The sequence below is a fragment of the Pristiophorus japonicus genome, chromosome 1 (assembly GCF_044704955.1).
Source record: "Pristiophorus japonicus isolate sPriJap1 chromosome 1, sPriJap1.hap1, whole genome shotgun sequence".
Lineage (NCBI taxonomy): Eukaryota > Metazoa > Chordata > Chondrichthyes > Pristiophoridae > Pristiophorus > Pristiophorus japonicus.
In genome coordinates, this window is record NC_091977.1 from 530,674,117 (window position 1) to 530,692,869 (window position 18,753).

An 18,753-nucleotide genomic window follows, 5' to 3' on the forward strand; every position below is an offset into this window, starting at 1 on the left:
GAAACTATGTAATGGTCTCTCCAGACAGCGTTTGTGGAATGATGGGATAAATATTATTTCAGAATATTCATCCTTTTGACGTGCTGATTTGAAAATAAAGGTGCTGGGCCATCAGAAGTCAATGTATAAATCTGTGTCACAAAATATTAATGTTAAAATCCGCAGGAATGCTCAAAGCTGCAAAGATGTTATGGTTCAACAAAAGGCACAAATTCAGGGAATTCTGGAATAGTACCAAGCTACAAGTGCTTGTTTAATGCCAGCGCCAGGGGCAACCGCACATTATCCTTGGTTAGAGTCTGGTGGGAGTCGCAGAGCAGCTCCGAACAATTAATGGGAACAAGATTGGAGCAGAGAGAAGGGTAAGATCAGTGGCGAGCACGCTTTTCGTTTTGTAGTCTGCAAAACATATCCAGCCACTTACTCTAGTTTCCACTTGGTGCGTGCAATATGGTGATGCATTCGGAATGAATTCAGGATACTCAGAGTTTTAGTAAGAGAATGAAAACTATGTACGAGTTCAGATGAAAGGTGATTGACCTAAAACGTTGACTCCTTTTCTCTCTCCACAGACGCTGCCTGACCTGTTGAGTATTCCCAGCATTTTCTGCTTTTATTTCAGATTTCCAGCACCCGCTATATTTTGCTTCTGTGAAAAATACACAGTTTGGAATCTGGGCCATAAATATTTAATTTACATGAGGGTTTATATAAATCATTGGAAAGGCTTGGGGACTTTTTCTTTTTTTTAAAATGCCCACTTTCCAAGGAAAATTCGGGCCAGAAGTTTTCTGATGGCCCTGGCAATAACTCAAACTGCACGTAGCACATTCAAGCTCGAACCAGAGAGATCTACAAAAAGTACTTCCAAGGAGATACTGTACTGCGAGGTCCATCTGGGGACATCCTTTCTTTGAGCATTGCTGGCTTGTGAGCTGGTGGTAGAACACAGCGTTTTTTCGATACCCAGGCAATCTGCCATTCGACAGCAAAAGGTTCTCACAATCCTTTGGCCTGACATAGGTACCAGCCCTTGCAGTCCCTCAGGCTATAAAGCCAAGGTTTTCAGTTCATTGCCGCTGGGTCACTGCCACGCAGCTTTCGGCAAATTCTGCCAAACACAACACGTGTGTGACTGGATGCTAAACCTGGCCTCCACCGCAATTTGAAACTGGAACCACACAGTATTGTGGACGCAACACTTTTATTCGAAGCATCAGACAGTAGCATATATGGACTTCTTCAATTTACTGATTCCCATAAAAATGAATCATACACCTGCCACAACTGACAAACCACTGTAACATTACCTGTTCTTGTAGTGATCAATATTGAAGCTGCCGACTTTGCACTTCAGTTTCGTGTACACATCTTGGATATCTACTGAAGCACTCAGGTCTTCGAGTTCGCCAACGACACAGATCTCTGAAAGCATAATCGGAGAATTTTATCAATCTTAAAAAAAAAATGATAGTTCTAACAATGCTTAGAAGTCACCCATCAAAAGAAAGAGCAGATTAGTTCAATGTTAATAAGCTGGGCATGGATGATGTGTTTGAAGAACCAAAGTACTATTTTGGAATGATGTGACGTTCCAAGACATAGAAACATAGAAAATAGGTGCAGGAGCAGGCCATTCGGCCCTTCGAGCCTGCACCGCCATTCAATATGATTGTGGCTGATCATATGATCATGCAACCTCGGTACCCCACCCCTGCCTTCTCTCCATACCCCCGATCCCTTTATCCGTAAGGGCCACATCGAACTCCCTTTTGAATATGTCCAACGAACTGGACTCAACAACTTTCTGTGGCAGAGAATTCCACAGGTTCGCAACTCTCTGGGTGAAAAAGTTTCTCCTCATCTCGGTCCTAATGAACTGCACACCGAATGTGCTCACCATAGTCGATTTTTAAAAAGTGGTGATTCCACTCTCCAAAGTTGATCTTTGTGATTCCCTGCACTTTACAACTGCAGTTCTGCTGAAAAGTGCGGAAAAGTTTTGAAAGCTTATCAAAAATATTCACAAGCTTATCAAAAACTTTAACTCACTCCTGAAATATGTAATTGCTTGAGTAACTCAATAGCACAGAGTTGTTATAGATAACACTTGGTCCATGCGATCTGGATTGGTTTTAATCGCCTGAGGGGGTTGGAGAGCAATTTTCCAAAGTATTTTTTTCCCATATTGCTCCTGGGTTTTATCTCTGTTTTTTGCCTCTCCCAGGAGATCACATGGCTGGGGTGATCGGGGAGGAGGGAGGGAGGAAGGAAGTTTTTAGTCATGATACTCTGGCCATCCTGACTGCAGAGCAGGTATGGTGGACCAGTTGACCTTTTCCTGCCCGCCAATTCCATATGTTTGAAGCGGTATTATTAGAATCCCATCTACACACAGCAAATTCTTCCTCGCGTTCACCCTCCGCAGTAAAAAAATATCTACAAACGCATCATCCCTTGAATGGGAGGGCAGAAAGATAATCTGTTCCCACAGGTTTTCCAATACTGCTATAACAACAACAACTTGTAGTTATATTGCCTTTAGCGTAGTGGCGCTTTACAGGAGTATTAGGAGTTAATATATTTGACACCGAGCCCCGTAAGGAGAAATTAGCGCAGGTGACCAAAAGCTTGGTCAAAGAGGTAGGTTTTAAGGAGCGTCTTGAAGGAGGAAAGAGAGGTAGAGAGGAGGTGAGGTTTAGGCAGGGAATTCTAGAGCTTAGGGGCCAAGCAACAGAAGGAATGGCCACCAATGGTTGAGCGATTATAATCTGACAATTCGGAAAGATAGACAAGAAGGGAAAGGAGGTGGGGTATCTCTGTTAATAAAGGATGATATCAGAGCAGTTGTGAGAGACAATATTGGCTCTAATGAACAAAATGTTGAATCATTGTGGGTGGAGATTAGAGATAGTAAGGGGAAAAAGTCACTGGTGGGCGTAGTTTATAAGCCCCCAAATAATAACTTCACAGTGGGGCGGGCAATAATCAAGGGAATAATGATGCATGTGAAAAAGGAACGTCAGTAATCATGGGGGATTTTAACCTACATATCAAATCAAATCGCATGGGGTAGCCTTGAGGAGGAATTCATAGAATGCATACGGGATTGTTTCTTAGAACAGTATGTTACAGAACCTACAAGGGAGCAAGCTATCTTAGATCTGGTTCTGTGTCATGAGATAGGAATAATAAACGATCTCCTAGTAAAAGATCCTCTCGGAAATCGTGATCACAGTATGATTGAATTTGTAATACAGATTGAGGGTGAGGAAATAGTGTCTCAAACGAGCGTACTATGCTTAAACAAAGGGGACTACAGTGGGATGAGGGCAGAGTTGGCTAAAGTAGACTGGGAACACAGACAAAACGGTGGCACAATTGAGGAACAGAGAGGACTTTTAAGGAGCTCTTTCATAGTGCTCAACAAAAATATATTCCAGTGAAAAAGGGCGGCAAGAGAAGGGATAACCAGCCGTGGATAACCAAGTAAATAAAGGAGAGTATCAAATTAAAAACCAATGCATATAAGGTGGCCAAGGTTAGTGGGAAAATAGAAGATTGGGAGGTCCTGCTGTAACTGTACAGGGTATTGGTGAGGCTGCACCTGGAGTACTGCGTGCAGTTTTGGTCACCTTACTTAAGGAAGGATATACTAGCTTTGGAAGGGGTACAGAGACGATTCACCAGGCTGATTCCGGAGATGAGGGGGTTACCTTATGATGATAGATTGAGTAGACTGGGTCTTTACTCGTTGGAGTTCAGAAGGATGAGGGGTGATCTTATAGAAACATTTAAAATAATGAAAGGGAGAGACAAGGTAGAGGCAGAGAGGTTGTTTCCACTGGTCGGGGAGACTAGAACTCGGGGGCACAGCCTCAAAATACGGAAGAGCCAATTTAAAACCGAGTTGAGAAGGAATTTCTTCTCCCAGAGGGTTGTGAATCTGTGGAATTCTCTGCCCAAGGAAGCCGTTGAGGCTAGCTCATTGAATGTATTCAAATCACAGATAGATAGATTTTTAACCAATAAGGGAATTAAGGGTTACGGGGAGCGGGCGGGTAAGTGGAGCTGAGTCCACGGCCAGATCAGCCATGATCTTGTTGAATGGTGGAGCAGGCTCGAGGGGCTAGATGTCCTACTCCTGTTCCTAATTCTTATGTTCTTATGTTCTTATGTTCTTATATTCTTATGTTATGTTATGTTCTTATGTTATGTTCTTATGTTCTTATAATCAGGGATGCTCAAGTGGGCAGAATTAGAGGAGTGCAGACATCTCGAGCTTTTGGACAAATTTTAAAGGTGTTCAGAAGCAGCCTTGGTCAACTCTAGTATTACTTTTACTTCCATCTCTGTGGAGAGACACTTAATCTCCACTGTAAAGCTCCACTTAAAAGTAATATACAGAAGTTGCCATATGGAGAATCCAGGCAAAAATCATGTCCTATCACTACAAGGCACAGTATGGGGGTAATCTGAAGTCAATGGAAAAAGATAGCATCTAAGGTGTAAAACAAGCTGAAAATTCGCTGTCACACATTTTCCAGAATTTGTCGCCAAGGGTACTGGTTACAGGTTTGCAATTTAAATACTTACATTTCTGTGAGGAAATGGAAATGATCTGAACAGTAAAGGGCTATATTTGACGCATGGAGAAGGAGGTGGGGAGGGGGATCTTTTAGCCCTTACTCATAGATGTAGAAAAATCTATTTCTCACCTGTGCCTTTACTGCTTGGTTCGTGTGCAAACAATTTGACCGTCACTTTAGGCAACATCCACTGCATCCATAAACTGATACATCCAGTGGTTCCACCAATATTACTCGTTTTCTGCTCCAAGGTGGAAGAGTCAGAGAAAGGACTTTCGTCCACCATTTGGACTGAGTCGCCCTGTGGGAAACATTCAAACGCAAGAATTTGTACAACAGCTGTAGAATGAAATAATTATACATGGCACTTCCTTATATTAGCCACAATTAAACCAAAAGTTCCCAAGACTCGAGAGATACCCACAGATGGAACCTGAAGAGAAATGCAACTGCATTAAATCAGAATAAATTTAAATGCTGCATCATGAGGTGGGAAGAATATAGTTACAAATCTGACAACCTCAGCTTCATTAAATCTGATAGTAAAAAAGAAAAAAAGAACTTGCAATTATATAGGACCTTTCACAACCTCAGGACGTTCCAAAGCGCTTTAATCAATGAAGTACTTTTGAAGTGCTGTGACTGTGGTAATGTCGGAAACGCTGCAGCCAATTTGCGCACTGCAAGCACCCACAAACAGCAATGTGATAACGATCATATAATCTGTTTTTAGTTGTTGGTTGAGGAATAAGGACACCAGGGAGAACTCCCTTGCTTTTCTTTGAATTGGTTGGAACAGAAAGCATCATCTTAGGCAGTCCCTCGAACGAGGATGACTTTGCTTCCACGCCAAAAGGGATGAGTTCACTGATGTTTCAATGGAGTACCCGATATTCCAGTCCTGAACTCCAATTGAAGGGTGGAAGATGCCTGTGCGTGGATTTTTTTAACGTGTGATGACCGTTGCACGGGCTTGACAGAGCTAGGCCTTTATCCAGTGGCAAGGGCAAACCAGACCGTCTGGGGATTTGCTCTGCTGCACGGACCTCGTGCGCACACATATCGCAGTGTGGGCTGGCCCATGCTGCCCCTGGGCCCTCGGCTCTTCTGGGCCCCGCACCCTCATTTGCCGCACCTCCACCACGATCTCTCGCTGCTCCTCCGCCACAAGCATTCGCCGCATCTCCGCCACAAACATTCGCCGCATCTCCGCCACGATCTCTCGCCACTCATCTTTTGTCACATCTCAGAAAACAGAGAGTAGGGATAAACGGGTCGTTTTCAGGTTAGCCGGCTGTAACTAGTGGGGTGCCGCAAGGATCAGTGCTGGAGCCTCAGCTATTTACAATCTATATTAATGACCTAGATGAAGGGACCGGGTGTAATGTATCCAAGTTTGCAAGTATCCAAGATACAAAGCAAGGTGGGACAGTAAGCTGTGAGAAGAAGACAAAGCTTCTGCAAAGGGATATAGATAGACTAAGTGAGAGCACACTAAGGTGGCAGATGGAGTATAATGTAGGGAAATGTGAGGTTATTCACCTTAGGAGGAATAGAAAAACACAATATTTTTTAAATGGCAAGAAACTTTTAAATGTTGGTGTTCAGAGAAATTTGGGGGTCCTTGTGCAAGAAAGATAGAAAGCTAGCATGCAGGTACAGCAAGCAATAAGGATGGCAAATGGCATGTTATCCTTTATTGTTAGGGGGTTGGAGTAAGGGAGTCTTGCTACAATTGTACAGGGCCTTGGTGAGACCACATCTGGAGTATTGTGCACAGTTTTGGTCTCCTTATCGAAGGAAGGATATACTTGCCTTGGAGGCGGTGCAACAAAGGTTCACTCAATTGATTTCTGGGATGAGAAGGCTGTCTTATGATGAGAGATTGTGTAGAATGGGCCTATACTCTCTGGAGTTTAGATAAATGAGAGGTGATCTCATTGAAACATACAAGATTCTGAAGGGAATTGACAGGGTAGATGCTGAGAGGTTGTTTCCCCCGGCCGGAGTGTCTACAACTAGGGGGCAAAGTATCAGGATAAGGGGTAGGCCATTTAAGACAGAGATGAGGAGGAATTTCTTCATTCAGAGGGGTGTGAATCTTTGGAATTCTCTGCCCCAGAGGGCTGTGGATGCTAAGTCTCTGAATATATGTGGGGTGGATTGACCCATCCACCTCCACAGAGGTGTGTGGAGGGCCTGACCCATCCACCTCCATGGCACGAACCTGGTATTGCAGTACTTCCAGGAACGGTGCAGTGGCTCTCGGCCTTTTGGCTAAGAGCATTGGCGCAGAGTGATCCTTGATGTGTGCAAGGTGACCTCTGGCGTTTGTGATTTGACAAAGAATTGGAAAGATTGGCTACGAATAAAAATAAAATAAAAATAAAAATATTGAAAGCTGAGATAGATAGATTTTTGCAGTCTGGAGTCAAGAGATATGGAGATCGGGCGGAAAGTGGAGTTGAGGGCGATGATCAGCCAGGATCTTATTGAATGGCGGAGCAGGCTCGAGGAGCCGTATGGCCTACTCCTGCTTCTATTTCTTATGTTCGTTCTTATAACGTCTCATCTGAAAATGTCATCCTAGATTTTGTGCTCAAGTCTGTAGAAGTGGACTTGAACCCACAACGTTCTCAGAGGCGAGAGTTCTACCAACTAAGCCACAGCTGACACTATAAATATGATAGCAAAGATACCATGACATGGCATGTGTAAATCCCATCATTTGTTTTAATTTGTTATCAACCTATATATTGCATTATACATGCCAAGGTTTATTCCTATTAATTCCCCAATTTAGCAACTGAGAGCATGTCATAGAATCATAGAAATACAGCACAGAAAGAGGCCATTCGGCCCATCGAGCCTGTGCTGGCCCTTTGAAAGAGCAGTTGAGAGTCATCCCACGTCTCCACTTTTTGTCCGGAACCCTATAAGTTCCTCATCCTCAAGAACCTGTGCAACTCCCTTTTAAAATTATGAAATCAGCTTCCACCACCTTTTCAGGTCGAGCATTCCAGGTCCCAGCAACTCAGTGAAAACATTTCTCCTCATCTCCCCTTTTTTGAATCTATGACCTCTGGTTATTCCAAAAGCAAAATACTGCGGATGCTGGAATCTGGTAATTGACCTCCTCACCAGAGGGAACAGTTTTTCTCTATCTATTCTATCAAAACCCATCATCATCTTGAAAACCTCGATTAGCTCACCTCTTAACCTTCTCTGTTCCAAGGAGAACAGTCCTAACTTTTACAATCACTTCTCATAATTGAGGCTCCTCACCCCTGGTAACATCCTGGTAAACCTCCTATATATCTATATGCCTTTATATCTTCGCTGAAGTCAGGTGCCCAGAATTGTCCACAATTCCTCAGCTGAGGACTAACCAGTGATTCCTATAGCTCTAGGATGATCTCTTTGCTTTTATATTCTATTCCTCGATTTATAAGCCCAAGTAACCCGTGTACTTTTTTTTAAAACCACCTTATCAAATTGCTGTGCCAACTATAAGAATCTGTGTATATGGACGCCAAGGCCTTTCTGCTATCTACACTTTTCAAAATCATGCTATTTATAGTATACTGTCTTTCCATATTATTCCTCCCAAAGTACATCACTTTACACTTCTCGTTATTGAATCCCATCTGGCGTTCTGCCACTGCAAACCACCGCCCAGACTCAAAAACATCTGACCACCACCACCCTTTGTCACTGAGCCAATTTCGTATCTGTACCACCACTTTCCATGAGCTTCCATCTTATTAACAAGCTTCCTTTGTAGCACTTTGTCAAATGCCTTCTGAAAGTCCATACATACATCTACTGCACTACCTTGATTAACCTTCTCTGTTACCTCATCAAAGAATTCAATCAAGTTAGTCAAGACATGATTTGCATTTAACAAATCCATGCTGGCTCTCTCTTTAACCCATATCTTTCCAAATGAAAGTTTACTTTGCCCCTGATAATGATTTCCAATAACTTCCCAAACACCAATGTTAGGCCGGCTGACCTATAGTTTCCTGGTTCAACCCTCTCTCCTTTCTTGAATAATATAACATTAGCAACCCTCCAGTCCTCCGGCACGACTCCTGTATCCAATGAGGATTGAAAGATTGTGACCAATGCCTCTGCTATTTCTACCTTTGCTTCCTTCAGCAACCTAGGATGCATTCCATCTGGACCTGGTGACTTATTTCTACCCAGAAAGTATTAATTTATAAAAACAACTTATATTAATTTATAAAACACTTCTGTTCAATTCGATTTGTTCCTTAAGCCTCATCTTAGTAACGGTCTGCTACAGCAGTGGCAAGGTTATAGATATTTCTCTTTTAGTGTGGTTAGCCCACACCTGGAGCACTGTGAGCAGTTCTGGGCACCACACCTTCGGAAGGAAATATTGGCTTTGGAACGAGTTTACCAGAATGATACCCGGACTTCAAGGGTTACATTCCGAGGAGAAATTACACAAATTAAGGTTGTATTCCTGAGAATTTAGAGTGTTAAGCGGTGATCTGATCGAAGTTTTCAGGATATTAAGGGGAACAGATAGGATAGAGAGAAACTATTTCTGCTGGTTGGGGATTCTAGGACTGGGGTGGCGGGGGCGGGGGGGGGGGGGGGGGGCGGGGGCGGGTATAGTCAAAAAATTAGAGCCAGACCTTTCAGGAGTGAAATTAGGAAACACTTGTATACACAATGGGTGGTAGAAGTTTGGAACTCTCTTCTGCAAACGGTAACTGATGCTAGATCTATTGTTAATTTTAAATCTGAGATTGATAACCTTTTGGTAACCAAAGGTATTAAGGGATATGGGCCAAAGGCGGGTATAAGGAGTTAGGTCGCAGATCAGCCATGATCTCATCGAATGGCGGAACAGGCTCAAGGGGCTGAATGGCCTACTCCTGTTCCTATGTTCCTCTGTTACACAATGAATAAAAATGGTCTGAACAATTTTGAGAAACATATTAATGTGAGCACTGATGCCATAATAGCAGAGGTATATTTTCCAAGATTTGTCATGCTACTGCAAGAAAACAGCTACTTACCTAACCACATTTCCATGACTGTATACAGAAAATATAAGGAGCCACTACAAACTGTCTTATTGCGTAAAACAATCAACCAGTCTTTTCGAAAATTTATTTTCTTGAGGCAAATCAAAACATCCAATCAAAATTTCATAAATTGGTGTTGTTGGGTTTTTCCATAACCTGCATCAAGGAACAACGAGGTGTAGCCAAAACTAGAATTCCTGTTTCCAAAATGAATTATCACAGTTCGTAATCCCTCTCTGAATGAAGGATCTCTTCAACACACCTACTGTTTCAATGCCATTAACATTCACACACTGAGGAAAAGCATGCATCTCTTATGACAAGATTTATACACTGCTTATGATATAAAAGCTTGTCACAACAGTTCAGTCGTAACAGAGGAATAAAGAAACGTCTACCAGCCTATAAATGTCAACATCCAGGCTAGACAGATAGATTCCAAGGGGGGAGGGAGGGAAGGAGGGAGAAAGAGAGTTGAGTTTGTTGTAAGAATGTGTTGAGAAACTTCCCCGGAGGAAATCCTCCACACACAAAAGAATCTCCTAATCCTGTAACGGGAACTAATTAAGGCAGCGGGGTCCATGGTCTCACACTTGTAGTGTGATTGCTTTGCATAGGACGTGAAGGAAGGCAGTGTTCAAGTGATTTTCTTTGGATTTGGAGGTTTAATGGAGTTTAAATTGGGGAAACTTTAGTCGGGCTCTACTTGGAATGTGGTAACTGCTGTCATAAGTCTTGCACTATTTTAGCATTGGCATTAACCCATGTAGTGTTCATGGATTAATGTTTTCATTAAAATAGCAAAGGAATTTCATTCAGCTGAGTTTGTTACTAATATCGGGCTCAATTTTGGCTAGGAGTTGCTCCGTTTTTTTTGGAGCAACTTGATTTTTCTGGAGTTTCTTAAAAATCCCCATTTTACACATTCAATTGGCACCAGTGTAAGTGAGTTAGTTAGGATTTTTTAGCTTGTTTTTTTTCTCAAAAGGGGGCATTACCAGCCACCTGCACCAGTTTTGGCCATTTAGGCCACTTTGGCCAGCTAATAGTTACTCCAAATCTACCTAAGCCAGCGCATGTGGCCACTTCAGAAAACCCTTGCGGAGTGTTAAGAAATCAGCGCAGGTAAGTACATCGGAAGCCATTAGGCCTGGGATAGTAGGGGTGGGAGGCCAGCAGAACTTAATGACTTGACTAAAGAATGTGAAGAGGATCAAACAGCTATACAGGACACATATGACAAACTTCACAAAGTTAATTTATTATTAACTACATTAAGCATTCATGGAAGTTTAAACGACAAAAATAAAAGAAGTAAAAGATAGTTGAATTAAATTGCCCTAATCTCACAACTAATTTAAACAACTATTTGTTTGCAATGATTATACTGGGTCAAAATTGAGCCCATATTATCTAAATAAAGTCTACTTCAATAAATAAAATATTCTCTCAGTGTTCCTCCGTCACTTATGTTCTTCTTTCACAATAGCACCAGGTGAATAGGCTTGACAAATGGTTCACAAGAAACAAATTAGATTTATATAATTTTTTCAAAATATCCAAAAGTCCAGGAAAATGACAAGCCATTAAGAAAGTTCAAAAATAGCTACAGTGCATAAAATTTCAAACCTCAGGCTGATCGTACCGGGATGCCACTTGGCCAGGGCTAGGGGCGGGCATCGGGTCCTACACACACAGCGGCTGCAGCATGCACTCGGAGAGGCTGGGAGCGAGGAGCTACTGCACATGCGCGGACACTTCACTGGGCACGTGCAGACGTCCTGGCACTGTTTTCAGCGCAGGACGCTGGCTCCGTCACCGACTCGACTGGTCATGCTGCACGAGGAGAGGCCGGACAGCGAACAAAGTGGGGAGTGATTTTTTCAGTGCATTTATCAACGGAGAAAAGCGGCGCATCTCCGGTACGCTCGCCGAAAAAAGGGGTGGGCCAAATTTGAGCCCATCGTTAGCCAAATTTGAGCCCATCGTTAGGCCAACATCTCCAGCAGTGAAGCACTGACCGCACTTGACCAGCTCCATTGGGCGGGCCACAATGTCCGCATGCCCGACACAAGACTCCCAAAGCGCGCGCTCTACTGGGAACTTCTACACGGCAAGCGAGCCCCAGGTGGCAGAAGAAACGTTTCAAGGACACTCTCAAAGCCTCCTTGATAAAGTGCAACATCCCCACCGACACCTGGGAGTCCCTGGCCAAAGATCGCCTTAAGTGGAGGAAGTGCATCCGGGAGGGCGTTGAGCACCTCGAGTCTCATCGCTGAGAGCATTCAGAAAACAAGCGCAGGCAGCGGAAGGAGCGTGCGGCAAACCAGACTCCCCACCCACACTTTCCTTCAATGACTGCCTGTCCCACCTGTGACAGATACCGTGATTCCCGCCTCAGACTGTTCAGTCACCTGAGAACTCACTTTTAGAGTGGAAGCAAGTCTTCCTCGATTTTGAGGGACTGCCTATGATAGAAACATAGAAAAATAGGTGCAGGAGTAGGCCATTCGGCCCTTCGAGCCTGCACCACCATTCAATAAGATCATGGCTATCTTTCACCTCAGTACCCCATTCCTGCTTTCTCTCCATACCCCTTGATCCCTTTAGCCATAAAGGCCACATCTAAATCTCTCTTGAATATATCCAACGAACTGGCATCAACAACTCTCTGCGGTAGGGAATTCCACAGGTTCACAATTCTCTGAGTGAAGAAGTTTCTCCTCATCTCAGTCCTAAATAGCTTACCCCTTATCCTTAGACTGTATCCTCTGGTTCTGGACTTCCCCAACATCAGGAACATTCTTCCTGCATCTAACCTGTCCAGTCCCGTCAGAATTTTATATGTTTCTATGCGATCCCCTCTCATCCTTCTAAACTCCAGTGAATAAAGGCCCAGTCGATCCAGTCTCTCCTTATATGTCAGACCAGATGATTATGACAGATCGATCTAAGCCCATTGCTTCTTCCTATGCTGTCTACTCTCCACCTGTTGTGGAAATTCAGACAGATAAATTAAGGGAGAAAGGAATAGAAGGTAATGCTGATAGGGTTAGATGAATAGAGGAGGGAGGAGGCTCACATGGAACAGAAACACCAGCATGGACCAGTTGGGCCAAATGGCCGTTTAGTGCGGTCCATTATATGTAATACTTGAACAATGCAACAAAACTGGCCAGGGGGTGGGAGGTGCTCATTAATGCTTGAATTGTTTGCTGGATGAAGTAGGTGGTGGGAAAATCTATCTTTTAGACCATTGGATGTGCCCAGGTTGATGGAGAACAGTCACAAGAGGTCAGATGGATGGGTGGGAGCTTGCTGTGCGAAATTTGGCTGCCGCGTTTGCCTACATTGTACTGGTGACTATACTTCTAAAGTACTTGATTAGCGGTGAAGCATTCTGGGATGTCCTGCAGTCATGGAACGCGCTGTATAAATGCATGTTCTTTCATTCTTTCAAATATCTATTAAATACTTTTCTCATAAACAGCACTTTTAGCCTCACTCGTTAATTCTATTCTACCTAATCTACATTCCCCCTTGCTGCCCATTTAGTTCCTCTGGTTCCATTCGCAATCTGTAAAGCGCTCGGGGACATCATCCTATAAATTCAAGCAGTTGTCCCTTGTTCAAAATGAAGCATGCTGGAATTTTGAAACATTTCAGAAACAAAAGAAATGCACAAAAGTGAATCCTCCATTTGCAGATATTCTTGTCTAAGATTAATGCTTAAAACATGACTGTAATATTGTGTACCATTTTAAGAAAAATATGAACGAGTATGAATTCTGAATCTACAGCTCCCAAAATTCAGTTCTCCTGCAGGCAGCTGCTCCTCAAGGTAAATGAGCTGGATACACTGAGGACGACCACCAGGAGGAACATAACCATTCAGTTCCATCTGATGGCCAGCTCAGTATATCTCGGCTTGGCAGGGTAGATGCTGGGAGGATGTTTCCTCTGGCTGCTGAGTCTAGAACTAAGGCTCACAATTTCAGAATAAGGGCTCAGCCATTTAGGATTGAGATGAGGATACATTTCTTCACTCAGAAACTTGTGAATCTTTGGAATTCTCGACCCCAGAGGACTGTGGATGCTCAGTAGTAGAGTATTGTTTTTAATTCATTCCGGGATGTCGGAGTTGCTGGCAAGGCCAGCATTTATTGCCCATCAGTAATTTCCCTCGAGAAGGTGGTGGTGAGCCGCCTTTTTGAATTGCTGCAGTCCTTGTGGTGAAGGTACTCCCACCGTGTTGTTAGGGAGGGAGTTCCAGGGTTTTGACCCAATGAAGGAACGGTGATATATTTCCAAATCATGATGGTGTATGACTTGGAAGGAAACTTGCAGGTAATGGTGCACCTGCTGCCCTTGTCCTTCTGGATGGTAGAGGTCGCGGGTTTGGGAGGTGCTGCTGAAGAAGCCTTGCCAAGTTGCTGCAGTGCATCTTATACATGGTACACACTGCAGCCACGGTGCACCGGTGGTGGAAGGAGTGAGTGTTGAAGGTGGTGGATGGGGTGCCAATCAAGAGGGCTGCTTTGTCCTGGATGGTGTCGAGCTTCTTGAGTATTGTTGGAGCTGCACTCACCCAGGCAAGTGGAGAGTATTCCATCAATATCTGACTTGTGCCTTGTAGATGGTGGAAAGGCTTTGGGGAGTCGGAAGGTGTGGCACTCATCACAGAATACCCAACCTCTGACCTGCTCTTGCTGCCACACTATTTTATGGTGGTCCAGTTAAGTTTCTGGTCAATGGTGACCCAAGGATGTTAATGGTGGGGGATTCAGCTATGATAATGCCGTTGAATATCATGGGGAGGTGGTTAGACTCGTGCTTGTTAGAAATGCCTGGTACTTGTGTGGCGCGAATGTTACTTGCCACTTATCAGCCCAAGTCTGAAGGTTGTCCAGGTCTTGCTGTATACGGGCATGGACTGCTCCATTTTCTGAGATGCAGCAAATGGAGCTAAACACTGTGCAATCATCAGCGAACAACCCCACTTTCTGACCTTATGATGGAGAGAAGGTCATTGATGAAGCAGCTGAAGATGGTTGGGCCGAGGATACTGTCGAGGAACTCCTGCAGCCATGTCCTTTGGCTGAGATGATTGGCCTCCAACAATCACAACCTTCTTCCTTTGTGCTCGGTATGAGTCCAGCCAGTGCAGAGTTTTCCCCGATTCCTATTGAATTCAATTTTACTAGGGCTCCTTAATGCCGCACTCGGTCAAATGCTGCCTTGATGTCAAGGGCAGTCACTCTCACCTCACCTCTTTTATTCATGTTTTGACTAAGGTTGTAATGAGGTCTGGAGCCGAATGATCCTGGCGGATCCCAAACTGAGCATTGGTGAGCAGGCTATTGGTGAGTAAGTGCCACTTGATAGCACTGTTGATGACACCTTCCATCACTTTACTGATGATTAAGAATAGACTGATGGGGCAGTAATTGGTCGGATTGGTTTTGTCCTGCTTTTTGTGGACAGGATATACCTGGACAGTTTTCCACATTGTCGCCGAGATGCCAGCGTTGTAGCTGTACTCGAACAGCTTGGCTAGAGGCGCGGCTAGTTCTGGGGCACAAGTCTTCAGCACAACACCTGGGATGTTGTTGTCAGGAGCCTAGCCCTTGTTGTATCCAGTGCGCTCAGCCGTTCTTGATATCATCTGACATGAATTGAATTGGCTGAAGACTGTTTTCTGTGATGGTGGAGATGTCATGAGGAGGCCGATATGGATCATCCACTTGGCACTTCTGGCTGAAGATGGTTGCAAACACTTCAGCCTTGTCTTTTGCACTTGCGGGCTGGACGCTACCATCATTGAGGATGGTGATGTTCATGGAGCCTCCTCCTCCCGTTTGTTGTTTATTCAAGTATATTTATGACAGACATCAACAGATTTTTGGGGATACAAAGGGAACCAAGGGATATGGGAGTTGAGGTAAAAGATCAGCCGTGATCTTACTGAATGGAGAAGCAGGCTCGAGAGGCTGAATGGCCTACACCTGCTCCTATTTCTTATGTTCTGGCACATGTATTCTGGAGTTGCACTGGCTGCGAGAACAGTGTGTTGGCAGCCTGGGGCACTAGCAACCCGCATGAAGCGCGATATCAATGCAGCTGTAATCTGGAAACAACTATCGACAGGTATCAGCTAAGATTGGAATTTAATCACACCTCCTGATTACTAGTTGAAAGTACAAAAGTTGTGTTGACTGAGAAAATCCATCGAGTATTTATTTCAACTTGTACCACTCCAAGAGGTACCTAAAACTTTCAACCATGCAACCTGTTACAAGTGTCATCTATCCCATTAATCTAATCTCTAAATTTGGAACATCATTATTTCATTCACCTAATATCTAATTGAAGATCACATTCTCAACAATTCCATCCCAACAAGCATGTCCTGCGGCCAATAGAGCAGGAGCGTGTGAAAACGATTGTTTAACTGTAACAAATATTCCTGTAAGGTCGCTGAACACCTCACCAGTCCTACGTATTAACAGACCAACATTAAGCCAGGAGTTGCCACCCAGGGTACAATCTTTATCCTGTGAACGGCAACGGTTTTAGTATTATTAAAATTTATCCCTGCATCCAAATGAAGGTTGCCTATCAACTAATTACCTGCCGAGACTTGAACTTCAATTTTCCACAGACCACCAACTACAATCTACAACAGCAAAAATAACAATTTGTATTTATATAGCGTCTTTCACATAGTAAAATGTCCCAAGACGCTTCACAGCAGCGTTATAAAACAATATTTGACACATAAGGAGATATTAGGGCAGATGACTAAAAGCTTGGTCAAAGAGGTAGGTTTTAACAAGCACCTTAAAGGGTGAAAGAGATCGAGAAGCAGAGAAGTTTAGGGAGTGAATTCCAGAACTTGGGGCCTTGTTAGCTTAAGGCACGGCCACCAGTGGTGGAGCAGTTCAAATCTGGGATGCTCGAGCAGTACACATATCTCGGAGAGTTCTGGGGCTGGAGAAAATTACAGAGATAAGAAGGGGTGAGGTCTTGGGGGGATTTGAAAACAAAGATGAGAATTTAAAATTTAAGTTGCTTAACCGAAAGCCAATGTAAGTCAGTGAGTGAGCACAGGGGTGATGGTTGAATGAGACTTGGTGCGAGTTATGTCATGGGCAGCAGAATTTTTGATGACCTCAAGTTTACGGAGGGTAGAACGTGGAACGCTGGCCAGGAGTGCGTTGGAATCGTCAAGTCTAGAAATAACAAAGGAAAATTAGGGTTTCTGGAGCAGATGAGCTGAGGCAAGGCTGGGATCTGGCGATGTTACGTAGGTGGAAATAGGCGGTCTTAGTGATGGTGCAGATATGTGGTCGGATGCTCATCTTGGGGTCAAATATGACGTCTGATTCAGCCTCATACAGTTGCTAGGTATAGTCGGTGACTCAGTAACAGAGTTTGTGGCAGGGACTGAAGACAATGGCTTCAGTCTTCCCAATATTTAGTTGGAGGAAATCTCTGCTTATCCAGTACTGGATGTCGGACAAGCAATCTGACAATTTAGAGACGGTGGAGGGGTCGAAGAGGTGGTGGTTAGGTAGAACTGGGTGTAGTTAGCGTGTATGTGGAAACGTACGCTGTGTTTTCAGATGATGTCACCGAGGGGCAGCAAGTAGATGAGAAATAGGAGGGGGCGAAGGATAGATCCTCGGGGGCACCAGAGGTAACGGTGCGGAAGTGGGAGGAGAAGCCGTTGCAGGTGATTCTCTGGCTACAATTAGATAAGAATGGAACCAGGCGAGTGCAGTCACCCCTGCTGATCCCATAAGAGAAAACACATTGTAGAACTTAAGAATCCTGGCCAAAAGAAACAAAAGCCAATCTATCCTTGATGAAACGATTAGATGAAGGAGGGGAAACTTAGACCATCTCCATTGAATTTTGAAATTGATATTAGTGATGGGAGTTTTATTTTGTATAATTTACAAGACAATCTACATGGTGAGCCTGGATTCATTAATAGCAAGTACACAAAATTGTTCAATAAGGGCAACATTTCATCTCACAATTCCAGTATCTACTGTTGGCATGCTAACAACAACACAATAAGAGCTGTAAGTTCTGTATTTCCTAGAGCTATACATTCTTCAGCGTAGATTCATGATATGTACTCTTCCTTATTCATTCTATTGAATGCTCTACAATGTATCCAGAAGATTTTCAAAGCGATAGCTAAGGGATTGTAAATACTCTCCTAGCAGAGATCACTCCGCACTCTTTAAAACCTTTCTACCACCCGACAAGAGATTCCGAATTGTGTCAGTCACAAAGTAAATATGCTATTCCGAATATGGCAAACTGTTTCTCTATTCTCTGACAACTGTCATTATCTTTAACTCTAGGCCAACACAATACCTGTAGCAATGTTTCAATATATGTTCAAATCAGCAGGTTAACACCTCTATTAAAATAGAGGTTTTAAACAAGTGTTGTACTACTTGGCTTTGCAGATTTTAAACAGTGCCCTCTAGTGGAAGACTAATCAAATAAACTTACTTAAAGACAAAAAAAATGGTATTTTTAAAACATGAATGAGAATCCAATATTGTTATCAATAATCTGCCAATGAACGTATCACTTGGAAATATATAGACAACAATATATAGTTCTATCAACAGTAGCTTCCCATTGTAAAATACTACTTCGAGGAGGCTGGCCCAGAATTTGCAGTCTTGGTGAACTGGCAGCATTGGTGTCATTTCGCCTTTGAAACCAACCGCAACTGCATGATTTGGCGCATGAGCAGCCTAACACGGAAATTATGAAGTTGCGGTTTGTCATTCGTGTTGTGTATGGAGAAAGAGTCAGACTGAACCCTGAGCTCAAAGTAAAGTGTGACCTTGGTCTTTTATTGCAGGTCTCCAGAGTGCCTCTCCAACCTGTGAAGCCTCCTTAAATATCTGTGCTCCCAAGGGATTATGGGATCCCTTGGGACTCCGGGGAATGAGCTCTCTGGTGGCTGTAGAGTAAATACAAGTCCACAAATATAACAATTCATTGCTCCTCCACAGTCTGGGCTGAGCTCCCCCCTGAATCAGTGAAATCTCTCAAATCATTGGGCCCAA

General features: G+C 43.6%; 1 protein-coding gene across 4 annotated transcripts in view; it reads right to left on the reverse strand.

Moving 5' to 3' along the window:
• The window catches only part of LOC139277917 (intermembrane lipid transfer protein VPS13B-like), a 1,209,249-nt gene that overhangs the window by 399,952 nt on the left and 790,544 nt on the right, over positions 1-18,753 (reverse strand). For all 4 annotated transcript variants that reach the window (XM_070896555.1, XM_070896554.1, XM_070896561.1 and 1 more), the window contains exons 26-27: positions 4,719-4,890; positions 1,311-1,425 (exon numbers count right to left, since the gene is read on the reverse strand). In XM_070896555.1, coding sequence (XP_070752656.1) covers positions 1,311-1,425; positions 4,719-4,890 — 287 coding nt within the window. The remainder of the gene's footprint in view (positions 1-1,310; positions 1,426-4,718; positions 4,891-18,753) is intronic.